The sequence below is a fragment of the Triturus cristatus genome, chromosome 1_2 (assembly GCF_964204655.1).
Source record: "Triturus cristatus chromosome 1_2, aTriCri1.1, whole genome shotgun sequence".
In the NCBI taxonomy this organism is placed as follows: Eukaryota; Metazoa; Chordata; class Amphibia; order Caudata; family Salamandridae; genus Triturus; species Triturus cristatus.
In genome coordinates, this window is record NC_140580.1 from 338424020 (window position 1) to 338437180 (window position 13161).

General features: G+C 44.6%; 1 protein-coding gene across 2 annotated transcripts in view; it reads right to left on the reverse strand.

Annotated features, from left to right (window-relative positions):
* Window positions 1–13161, reverse strand: part of SLC2A1 (solute carrier family 2 member 1) — a 637925-nt gene that overhangs the window by 21916 nt on the left and 602848 nt on the right. For both annotated transcript variants that reach the window (XM_085603948.1, XM_085603947.1), the window contains exon 2: window positions 774–866. In XM_085603948.1, coding sequence (XP_085460074.1) covers window positions 774–866 — 93 coding nt within the window. The remainder of the gene's footprint in view (window positions 1–773; window positions 867–13161) is intronic.

Sequence of the window (13161 nt, forward strand, 5' to 3'; positions counted from 1 at the left end):
ATAAATCGAAGAATACCAGTTCAATAATATATCTGGCGTGAATGGCTGTACCAGTAGTTAAGGCCTCTATTCAAGTTAGAGCCCCAAGCCACAGGCATGGTCATAAAAATGAAGACTGCCTGTATCGACTGGCATACACCAAGCCAATAGGGCTATAATGCGGTTAGAATATTCCAACTGAGGGTTCAATGTTCCAAATTAAACAGGGAAAAAGGAAAGAAACTATAGGAATGCAGTAGCAGAATGTCTAGGTTCTCTATTATTAGCCCTCTACGCAATGGGCTCGTTGGCATTTCAATGACCTAATATAGTATTATAGCCCGCCGCTGAGGGCTATACTGGCCATTGAAAGCCCTCTTCCTGCGTTATAGGCCAAAGACTCAGGAGAAGGTCTATAATGGCCATTATTTGTGCAGAATGATTCATGGGGAGTTTAAAAGGGGAGGAGAGTCCATAAAGAGCTGTAGATGGGGTCATAAGTTTGCACTACAATGGGGTATATTCGGGTGAGTGTATTGTGGTTTCGTACAAGGTTGCTTATACTGCTAAAACCCTACATATACTATTTGCAAGTATAGAATGGTTAGGTAAATTCAGAAATACACAACCTGCAACTTAATTGTCTCCTTTAAAAGAGAATAAAACACTTTTTTATTAAACATAAGATAGATAATTGTGGACAGAAATGTAAAAAAGTTTGCATAAACATGGTAGTCCTACATATAGCAAAATGTTTTTGAAGGTCGTAATACATTATGGAAAATAGTCCTTACCTTTTGGGGGGCATTGATAACTCCAGTGTTGTACCCAAACTGCAAAGATCCAATCACCGCTACTCCCACCGACAGCATGAGCCGGAACGTCATCTGAAAAAGAGCGAAAGAGCCATGAGCGATAAGAAAAAGATGAAATCCACCCACAGAAGCTCAACACCAGGAACGCACCTAGGTTCTCGGGCAAGACCAATCATTCATTACCCAAACGACCAGACTGGTAGTAATACAGAGTCTAGCTTTCTTCCGTCCACATAGTATACCCTCAAGACCTTATTGAAACATGCACTGGTACAGGATAGTTTAACTTCCTCTGCCCTTGAGCATCATGTGCTACACCTCAGTGTGCCTGTCCACTGTTTGAGTTTGTTGCGCCTTTGCATGGTAGCAGACACTGACGTTTGCACGCGCCATAAGATGGAGTTTGTCATTTAGCACCCTCTTTGCATTTTAATTGACTTTCTCCATATTTGCCCTGTGTTGTAACATGCTAGTGCCCCTTCAGAACCAAACAAACTGTCTATAAATATATAAAACTGCTGGTTTCTTCAAGATCAGGCTTTGGTTGTTTTGCTAAGATCTGCTCGTTCAGTGGTCTCAACTGGTTATCAAACGTTTGCACTGGACCCGGATGTTTAGCGGAAGAGTACATCTCTTTTGTATGGACTGCGTGGGGCGTGGGATGGGGGGGGAGGTTGTTAACCTGTTTATTTTAGCTAAAATGTCCATAATTCAATAAAACTTCATTGACCCGTAAGCAGGCCCACTGGATGACCTACTGGAAAAAAAAAAGTGATTTTTTTCAGGGAAAGGTGTGTTAGGTCTCTCTGAACAGTTATATAGGTACTGTATTTGCAGGACTGGTTGACAAAATGGGTACAGTTGAAATGCAGTGTGTCAGATTTTGGATAGCAGTGATCGGTGAACGCTTGTTATACGCTGCTACCACTAATATCAGCTTCGCAGGCGAGGTCTGGGCCTTAATCAATAGTAACCTGAAAGCTATGAGGGCTCATTTGTATGTGACGTATAGAGTGCAAATGAATTCAACCCACTATCTTAATCAGCCCGGTTAGAAGTAGGCCAACTTTCCTCAAAATCAAGAGTGCCCTTCATGAACAAAGTGTGCATTGACCCATCAAAGTTCGCTAACTAAGACAAGGCACATGCTCTGTAAAGCGAAAACCTACATGGAAAAATATATTTGTTTCACATTATGTTTTGCAACACAGCGACTTGTGATTTCTATTTCAAAGACCTTTACCTAGTGTTTAGTCATCTCCTGATCTAGTGGTTTCTACAAGGATAACAGTTTATGGCAATCTCTATATCTTTTACCAAATTCTAGCAGCGGGTGAGGTGATGTGCTTTACAAATGTCTGGGTTTCTTGATGGTGAATATCATTTCCATAGTCATCACTACTCATGGCAAATTAGGTTGAGGAGGCAACCTCAAGCCCAGCATTTGTTGACCATTTGGTGGGGCAGGACACATTTTTCATCAGAGTTTGACTGAGTGCCAGAGAGGGAAATGCAGAAAAAAGAAGGAGGGAGAGAACGGTAGAACAAGCATTGGCATAGCCAATAGGTCTCGCCTTTGGGACCTTATAAGTGTTTAGCCATGCAACAGTTGCATAACTAAATACTTATAAGGTCCCAAAGCGAGACCTATTGGCTATGCGGCCGCGAAAGTGATCGCGTTCAAACATCAAAGCGGCCGTGAAAGTAATCACGGCGCACATGCACTGTAGCTCTAGGCTGGCCTGGTAGCACTTTTTGGAGCCCTCTCAATAAGTCTCGCCAGACCAGCGCATGCGCTGGGTCAGGTGAGACCTAAAAAACGATGACAAAGGGTGAGAAGAAAGCAAGAATGCTTATGTTGAGATGACGGCAACCTCAAGTCCAGCATGTGTTGGCCTTTTGGGGGATCAGGGCAAATGGGGAGAGAAAGCAGAAAAGGAGGGAGAGAATTATAGAAAAACAAAAGAAGAAAAGAAAGCAAGAACGTTAACAAACCCCTTTAAGAGTGAGCTAAAGAAACAAGAAGTGTAGGGCAGTCGATTCAAGACTTGGCAGTATTGGAATTCAGCAATCCCGGGGTTCATCAGTGTCGACTCCTCGGAAAAACTTCGGGCCCCTCAACATATGTTTTATTCCCCCCCCCCCCCCCTTCCCTATGGAGCACTACCTAGTACCCCCTGCTGCAGCCCCTCTATGTCCAAAGTTGCCTTGTCATCACTGGACAGCATAGCTCCGAGTCAGGTGGAATGAGCAGGAAGCGCTTTAATGCACTCAAGCCTTTGCACGTCAAACCCGGCTCAGCTGGGACTCAAAGGTCTCCGTTTGTCGTCCTTTCGCCAGCGCATAGTGACTAAGCAAAACCCCAGGATTTGGGCAACTTTTCTGCCCAAGGGCTTAAAGCGGCAGTCCTGGGTGAAACAGCTCTGTGTGCTACGGTACCGCAAAAACTCTGGGCTCTGTGGAGAGGAGGGGGTGGAGGCGGGCATTGGACCCCTATCAATAGCTGCATTATTTCCACCCTGTAAAATTACCACCAACTGCAACCTGGCTGAGGAAGTTCTGATAATAAAGGTGCTTTAAGCAGATTTTTTTGCAGCTTACAGAAAACCTAAGGCACGAGTCTCACTCGTCAGAGGGAAGGAATTTGCTCCTTTAACAACAACATTTGTTAAACCCGCCATAAGGCCGAGAAGAGGAGGTGCAGACCAAATCCCGGGATTTTCGCCTCTGCAATGGTTTCAACAATAAAAGCGGTACTAGCAAACTAAATGTTAAAATATTTTCCGTAAAAAAAAAATATATATATACACTTTATGCTGTAAAACAGAATTCGGGAGGACCGAAAGCCAAGTCGGCCATGACAGGATTCGAACTCGTACCCTGCAGATCACTGCATAATTTAGTCACGTGACATTAATCGCGAGCCCTACTGCAGGTTTCAAACACACAGCCCAGGAGCTATTTCAGTGCAGGGGCCAGAGCTCCCCAATGATATCCACTAAGCAGTTCTTCCTCAGAGTTCTTGCCAGCAAGCTACTAACATACTCAGAAAAAAAATGTAATAACATTTTTGGGGGGAAATGCAGAGTGGAGGAGCCTTCAGCCCACTTACGCCATTGGTGGTGGCAAGCTGAAAGGGCCCCTTACATTGTTTTGTAGGGATTGCTCCCAGTTTCTCATTTAACTTTGTAAGTAACTTTTTTTTTTTTTTTAAATTAGCTGACAAACCTGGGGGGGAACAAATGCACAACATAAATATGCAGACTGGCCGATATTGGGAAATGGTTGCTTCGGCCATTCACTTTATGTATTCATTTACAAGCTCGATTAAAAATATTTAATAGATGTGCTTGCCAGACACGAGGATAGACAAATGCTTCAGGGTCTTAAATGAAGCTTAGGTAAGAGAATTTAAGTTTTGCACGGACTCCCACTAAGGTGCAGCCTCAATATGGAAAGTGACTTGGATTCGTAAATGTAATCTAGAGACTGATGTTCCTGAAGTGCCATCAGCTTCGGTACAAGGATTTTCAGAACCCCAGCAAAATCGCATTTTACCATTTGTGTGCTCCCCAAACAACAAGGCCATTTGTGCCAATGAGGTGATTTCCTCTGCACTCTTGGAGTGCTCACAGCTTCAGTGCGAAATACTATTTCATTGACCAACCAGCTACCCAATCCAGTCCCTGCCAGGCTGTGCTCTACTCACCTGCTTGTTATGTTATAGGAAACTCCTGAAGCGCATGTTCACCGAAAGGTTTCATGGCACTGGGAGCACTAGTGGCAGGGTAGCGATGTAGCTTAGTCATAAACTTGTCTGAAGAGCCGTGTTTTTTGCAGAGTTCTGAATTGCTCATAGGAGGTTGCTGTTCTTAGGTTGGCCAGAAAAGAGTTTCAAGTGCCGGAAGCCAACACAGTGAACCTGGTCCCCCCCTAGCCACTTTCTGTAGAATTTGGGACTCTCTTTGAGATAGAGATGTGCTGATCTGAGGTTGCGCCTAGGAGTATAGTTCTTTATTATACAGGAAACAAAAGTGGGGATTTTGAAAATCGTGCAGTCTGTTTTAAACAATGTTCTTTGTGCAATTGGAAGGCAGCTTAGTTTCTTTACTAAGGGTGTAGTCAGGGCCGGCTTTAGCGCTGTTGGCACCTGGTGCGAAAATAATTTTTGGCACCCCCCCACACCCCATGACTGCCTCCTCAGATTCTCTGACAATCATCAGGCAAAAGTGCTCCTCAGCTCTCCAATCATAAGTTATTGCTAAACATAGTGCCCCCCCTGAAGTCAGCGCCCCCTCCACTGGTCAGCTTCCAGTGCGGCCGCACCAGTCGCACGGTCCTGAAGCCGGCCCTGGGTGCAGTGTGTCAGTATCATGGCTGTCGATAGACCAATCTAGCTGCGTGATTCTGGACTAGCTGCAGTCTTTGGCTCACACCCTTTGGGAGGCCCAGATAAAGGGCATTAACAGTCATTGGAGGACATCACTAGTGCAACTACGATCTGGATGAAGACTTCAGTTGAGAAAAATGCAGATTTTTTTTATTTTACTGAGCGGAAAGAAACTGTTGCGATCTGGGGTTTCATTGACAGATCTTCATCAACAAGTATGCCGAGGCTCTTTGACTGGAAAAGGTGCCTAACTCCCCAACTAACCCAAAAGAAAGGACTCCGCAGTGCAGGTTGTTTTTGACCATCTTCACCTCAGTTTTATCGGAGTTCAACTTTAGTTGGTGACTGTCCATCCAGTCAGATGAAGACCATAGTGCTCTGGAAGAATGCCGTCGAACCAGGAGTATCCATGAGGTTAAATACTAGCTGCATATCATCAGCATAGCTGTATATTTTCACTTTCCGCCTGTGTAGGGCATTTACCAGTGGGCGAATTTAGAGATTAAACAAGCATTGGCATAGCCAATAGGTCTCGCCTTTGGGACCTTATAAGTGTTTAGCGATGCAACAGTTGCATAACTAAATACTTATAAGGTCCCAAAAGTGAGACCTATTGGCTATGCCAAGCGGCCGTGAAAGTGATCGCGATCAAACATCAAAGCGGCCGTGAAAGTAATCGCGGTCAAACGCAGCGCGCGCGCCCGCGCACATGCACTGTAGCTCTAGGCTGGCCTGGTAGCACTTTTTGGAGCTCTCTCAACAAGTCTCGCCAGACCAGCGCATGCACTGGGTCAGGCGAGACCTAAAAAGGATGGGGAATAAAAAGGATCCCTGTGGGGGGGAATTTCTGAATGGTTTGATAGAAAAGACTATCCAATCCAGAACACAGGCCTGCAGCCCAGCAGCCGCGACAGTCCGAAATAATGTCATAATCCACCTTGTCGAAGGCCGCCAAAAGATGCAGAATGACCAATGACTGGGGCTGACCTTTGTGCGCCTCCTCTCTCATGCTGTCTACTATGAAAAGAATTACAGATTCCATTGAGTGCAGGTGCCGGAAGCCCGCCTGATGGGAGTCTGCAGTATCCCGTCACTTGTAAATCTTGCACAGACTGCACAGCGCAAATGCAATATCTACCCTTATCCAGGCATAAACTCTGCAGCCCCCTTGTCGCATGGCGGCCCACACCTTGTCTAGGGGAAGACACTCACCCCAAGGCCTATGCACACCTATGAAGCTGCAAACCCAAGTCAAACGTCTGGGGCTCCTCACCAAACTGCAACTTCGGATTTGCCTATAACTTTACATACTGTTTTAATCTGATGTGCTTGCAAAATATGAGATTCCTTATCTACATTGACTTTGGACTTCCAAGATTTTATTTTTTTTACTCAGCGTCCTGTGTGTGCCTAGCAACGTGCTAAACACGTTTACGAGCTACAAACACAGGGAATTCATTACTACAGGAAGAAGTCCAGCAGGAGTGGAAACCAGCCGTGCACTGAAGCAGGTATTGTTAATAATTTGATTTTTGTACAGTGTTATGATCCAGTTGTATCCAATTAAAGCGCTACAATCCGTTTTTTGCAGCATTTGTGTGCTAGCGTGCAAACGGGAGAGGTAAGAGTCCAGTCAGTTGTGGGCTGTGGCCTTCGCCCTTTCCTGACATTCCTCAGTCGGACCCCCCCCCCCCCCCCCGATCTGCAAGAAGCTCATTACCTAAACAGTTTGACGACAACAAAAATTCACGCGTGAGAATGTTGGCCTGGTCAACAGGTTATTTTTTTTTTTTTTTAAAAGATTTTTTCCTGAAAATAGTTGAGCCATAAGCATTGCGTCATAGTAGCCGACGAGTTTAAGAATTGTGAGGTTCGGAAATATTTCTGTTTAAAGCGGTTGTGTTATGTTATACAGCTCCTAACGCGCGGTTACCACAGCCAACAGCGTGATGGCCACATGAATATTTTCAGCGCACACCAGATCACTTTTCCTAGAAAAGAACACAGTAACGGTGCCAGGCAGTGATAACATTAATTCTGTCCCAGAACAGCGTAATCAGTTGACACCAGGCGTGCAATTTAACAGCAGTGAACAAAATGTTTATTTTGATGAAAAAGGCCCATTGGTTGGTAGAAATCCCAAATCAGCAAATTGATTACCACAAGTGCACCTCTCATTCTCAAAAGTTTGCTCAATTCCAAGAACATTCGAGAAGACGGGCATTTCTTTGTGCCTTGAGGACATTATCTTTTCCCGGGAGAGGTTGTGTTCCTAGATAAGTTTTGGTGACACTTTAGTTCCAGACCGGAATTTGGGGAGATTGCATGAAAGTTAGAAAGACTCTTTTCGTGTCAAGGGGGCTGGGCTCCTTGTGACCCAAACGTGGACTTCAGTTAGGGTTGATAAAAGGTCAAAAAATAGTGCCCACATGGCACTCAGTCTTGGTCCTGCTCCTTAAAGGGACTTACAGCCTGGACCTCCAGACCACCCCCTTTAGCAAGGAGTGGAGGTTGGGGGGGGGGGGGGGGGGGTGGGGGGGGGGTGGACATTGCATGCCCGCTGTTGTGGTAATAAATAAGTTCTCATCAGGGCTCTTGGCCCCTGTGCCACAGCCCCTGCTTAACCAATGGCAGCTGCTTGCCACACCCCTCTGAACAAGAACACAACTCCAGCTTTGTTGGGCCCGGTCAGTAGGGTGCGGCCTGGATCATATGCAGTGGCGGCTTCTTGGCTAAGGTGGAGGAGGAAAAATAAAATTATAACACCATGTTATTATCATTTTTTGTTTCCAGTTCTGGCTCTGTAGGTGCAGGGGTCAGGTCTGGGCTGCCCACAGAGCAGGGGGAGGAGTGGTGGGGCACTTTATGTAAGCGCATAACGGTTTGGCCGGCCGTCTTGGGACGGTCAAACAGTCATGCACACTTAGCATGTTCCCCACAGTGCTGTATTGCACCACCTGGTGGAGAACATGCACAGGCCTGACCAGTCTGAGTGCAGAACCAAGCCGCTCAGACCAATCACGACTCCGCTGCCATGCTGATGAGAGCAGCATCATGATTGGCTATGGGGAGTCTGAAAGCCTATGTGCGTCCTGCGTCGACCGAAGAGGGTGAAGGAAAGTCGTCAGCTGGCAGGTAACTAAAACGGTCTTTTTTTTTCTTTGTTTAATTTTTAACCCCCTCCACCCCACCACTACTGCCCCTTAGCAGCCAATACTGATCATATGGCACAGTTTTAATTTGACCGCTATGGATAGACTGGGGTAATCTCTTCGATACAGAAGAAAGTTAAAGACCAAAAAGTAAACAAGCGCCAGAGGGTCCTGTTAACTTTTGGGACATACCCCTTCCCTGCGTGACACATGATATTGGCTCCTATCACACGGTCTTACAGTGAGGAGGTGATATCACACGGTGGCAGGAAAGCTGGAAATCACTGTAAATCGCGGTTTTCAAGCATGTTTCCCGAAGCTTTGAACTGCTAACATCCTTTAGGGGTGTGAAAACACCCCAGGACATCGGCAAGCTTTTATTTGTGTTAATGGTGAGGAGGGGACTTGGGACGGGGTGGGTTTCAAAAGTGCCTCATAGGTATTTCTAGGCACGAGGCCCCGCCCCCTTCTCACACAGTGCGATTGTTCTTCAAGTTGGCAGGTGTGGCAATACTAAAGAGGAAGCTGTTGCTGAGCTGATGGGTGGTCAAAGGGTCAAAATTAGGAGGTCATTGGATGTCACTTGACCTACTGCATGTACCTTTGCTGAATGAACCTCACTGGAAATAAAAATCCGTTAAGCATTTTGGGTCAGTCTGTAACAAAGACATTATTTTAACCCTGGTATCTGGGAACTTGGTTTGGTTCCCTGTTTATATCCAGGCTAATAGCTTCTTTCTACAGAGAACAAAATGGATCACAAGCAAAATGTCGTGTCTGCACAATCTTGGTATCTTCCCATGGCATTTACCTAAGATTGGGTTGCGCAGACTTTGATTACTGAAGTCAAGACATGTTTTAGACGCACTTGCCTGCCTTCTGCTTCATCATCTCATTCCTATTGCCACACAGATAGAGTCCCTTTGTTCAGAGAACAGTCACAATCTTTGTAAACAGAGGCCGCTTCAAACACACAATAAAGCAGTATTGCGCTGCCACATCATTTTATGCACTGTTTTTTACAACTTCACTTCCACATTATTTCACATGTTTCTTTTCCTTTGTTGGTTTTTGTTTTCTTTGATGTTTTAGCCTCCAATTTGAGAGATATCAGTAATTCTCAAGTTTTATTTTATTTGAATTTGCTTCAGAAGGTGGTTTGAAAACCTTTTGTGGTTACATTTTAATCTTCTAGGCCCGGGTACATCCCAATTCTGATTTATTTGCGGTTTTTATTTTAGGAAATTATATATATATATAAATAAACACCTGAGCACCTCAGTTTAGTTTCATTACTGACAAGGTCAACTGAAACCTGGGGCATTCTGGGGAATATAGTGGATGAGATAATAGTACAAGGAAGCACAGAAGGCCTGGGGTCCAAACGCACCTGGAAAAATGTTTAAAAATCAAACTAGCCCTTCTTACCCCCCCCCCTCCCCCATCTCCTTTCATCCAGCCACTCTGTCTTTCTGTTGGTTTCCTTTCCATTCTCTTATCTTTCTCTCTCCTTCCTGAAGCCCGCGTTGTGCTTGTTGCAATAACCAAGGGCAACTGAAGAGATTGGAAGCCACACTTGGACTTCAAAAACTGGCCGTCAATGTCTCCAGACATCCGGGCAAATGCCCACTGTGATAGGTAACCAATCTGGCTCTACACAGCAGTCTATACAGTTTACAAACTCCAATTTGCATTGACACTGCTTTTTAGCCATTCAGGCTTGTTTATTTCTGCCAATTGAAAGGGAAAGTCGATATAAACTTGAATGACGAAAGTAGGGACAGCCGTATGCGACACATCTTTTTAACTCTTTGTGCATTTACTTATGTGCTATATAGTTCAAACCTAGCCAGAAGGCAATTGAACACAATAAATAAAGGAGGGTGTCAATATGGTTCCTATATAAAAAGAGAGAAAGAGGGTTATATTAGCAGGGAGGAAGGAATACAGGAGAGAAGGTGGGATTTAAGGGGGTGCCATTAGGGAGGGTTGGGGCAGCAAAGATTAAAGCAGTGCGTGAAGGAAAACAAGCCTTGGCATAGCCAATAGGTCTCGCCTTTGGGACCTTAGAAGTGTTTAGCCATGCAACAGTTGCATAACTAAATACTTAGAAGGTCCCAAAAGCGAGACCTATTGGCTATGCCAAGAGGCCGTGCGGCCGCGAAAGTAATCGCGATCAAACATCAAAAGCGGCCATGCAGCCGCGACAGTGAAAGTAATTGCGGTAAAGACCGCGCGCACACATGCACTGTAGCTCTAGGCTGGCCTGGTAGCACTTTTTGGAGCCCTCTCAATAAGTCTCGCCAGACCAGCGCATGCGCTGGGTCAGGCGAGACCCAAAAAAGGAAGGGTGATATTGAGCTCCAACAGTAAGCACACTGACTGAATGTTGCTTAGAGTAATGGGGTTCCCCTCCTTAAGAGATGGAGAATGGCAAATGAGGACTCGGATGGGATTCCTGGTCCTTCGGGATACTTGCATCACACCTGACATCATCCAAATGTTTCTTTTCTCGGATCCAGGCTGTCAAGGCCCTCGTATTCAGGCCGGCCATGCTGCTTTTGTGCATCTTGCAGGCTCCACCTCATTCATCTTTGGCACCAATGTAGCGCGGAGTGCCACGGTTGATGATGGCGTTGTGGAATGTGCAACAGGTCCCTCGTGTGATGCCGGTGGTCATTGCCTGCCAGTGGAGTTGAGGTTTGTTGTAGTCGTGTTGTGCTTGTGAACACCTTCGAGGCATGCTGCTGCATGAATAATGCTCTTCGGTGGAGGTGGGTTGATACCTGCTAGAAGTTTGGCATCAAAGAGATGGGAAATAGAGACTGGGTTGCAGTTTGGAAATCTGCTTCCAATAGAAGAATCTTCACCTTCTGCTGCAGGGCAGTTGATGTCACATACTCTATCTTGAGTGCAATGCGTTCCCTGAAGGGGAGATTGGTCTCATTGTACACGCTGAAGGACTTGGTGATGTCGAGGAGTGAAGTCGTCAAGAGTTCTCCCGAGGAGCCTACCTTATCCTGTCATTTTCAGTCATTCTTGATACGCTCAAACTCTCTCATGGTGACGCTTAGCTTGAAACAGGCTTTCAATATGTCAGTTGTGGAGATATAGCTAAATGCCAAGAGACTGTATTAGGACACCTCAGACTTGACTTTGTCAAGTTGCGAAACACAGATAATGGGGCAGGATTTGTCGCAATCCTTCTGTCGATCAAAATTTGAGTGAGAGGAATCCACCGTTCCAGGAATCGAACCTGTGAATCCCAGACCTAAGTATACAGCCCAGTTTTGTTCTTTGGAACGCATTGTCCTCTCCTAGGATTGGAAAGACCATACAAACTGGTCGAGGCAACCTCCGAGTCACCCTTTAATAACTGGGTGTTACTGAATGAAGCAACACCTTCTATTAATAAACTCATTGTTAGACCTAGAGCAGGTTTTTTCTTCCTTGTGCATCAATTTCTCCAGTTCCAAGAACACATTTCAGCAATTTCCTTGCACTCTCTGTGGTGTCAGAATTATTGCTGGAGAGCTTTGAAAATGGGAAGGATGTCGTAGATTTTGTTGAGGTGCCCAAAACTCTATAGAAGAATAGTATTCCTTTCGTGGTTTGTGTAGTTTTGTTATCGGTAATGAAGAAAGCTCCTATGAGACAGTGCCTTCATAGTTCATCTATAGTTGCACAGTGCTTAACAAAGGGTCCTCTTTAAAAATACCTGGCACCTTTATATTCTGCTGGGGAGATCCTTGTTAAACAGCCCCACCCCCTCCTCTACCACTACACTGGATTCATTCCGCCTTGAAAAACCGAAAATTTAACACAGATAATGGGCAATTTTGTTTCTGTTTTTGTTGTAAGTGTGGCTGAAGTGTGTGATCATAAAGTTTAGGCGGATACATACATGAACAGCCTGTACACTAATCTTTCAGGTACCAAATCATATAAATTTGAGCGTGTACATTTTTTCTTCCATTAATTTTTGAAAGGGGATATATAGTTTTATTCGGAAATTGAATATTTTAAGTTCACTGCTAACTTCTGCCCCATATACCAATAAAAAAAAAAAATTAAAAAAAAAAAATGATGACTCGTATACAAATCTCACAATAGCAGGTAATCCAACAGAAACAGAATCGTTCCTGATCTGGCTAACAAAGTCTTGGTTTGTCCAATTTATGCTTTACTATTGACTGACTATTATGGTTGTCATCACTCCAATGCATCTGCGGATTAAATTAAAGAGTTTTAAAAAAAAGCAGATTTATTCGGACACCGTTGTGCTAGTAGACCAGTTTCAGCATCATTTTGCAGATACAAAGTACCGTAAAAAAAATGGATTAATAGCTTATTTGTACTGTACTGTCAACAGCAGACAGCATGGCCATTATTGTAATATCCCAGCTGGTACAAATTGTAGCAAAAATCACCTTAAGCCGGTATTTCCCCTTATTATTACATACTTCAAAATAAGAAGAAAGCACTTTAAAATGTGCTCTAAAGCTGTAATGATCACTGCATGATAATTAAAGTAAACAAAAAAGGTAGGAAGACTATGTTAAAATAAATACAGAAGACTTTGTAGAAAGTTTTACTGAAATATTACTTCCTGCCTTTTCAGAATCTTATATGGTGACCAAACGTCCAGTAAATTTCTCTGGGAAAGGTGGCAACCCTACAAGACAAGGAGCAGTCTGCTATGCCATGAGGCAGTCTTGTGACCAGCGGATCACATAGGCCCAAAGAGTGGACATGGTGCCAGCTTTACTTATCAAGGCATGATTGCAGCTTGAGAAATCAAGTTTACACATAGACCAAGGCTGCT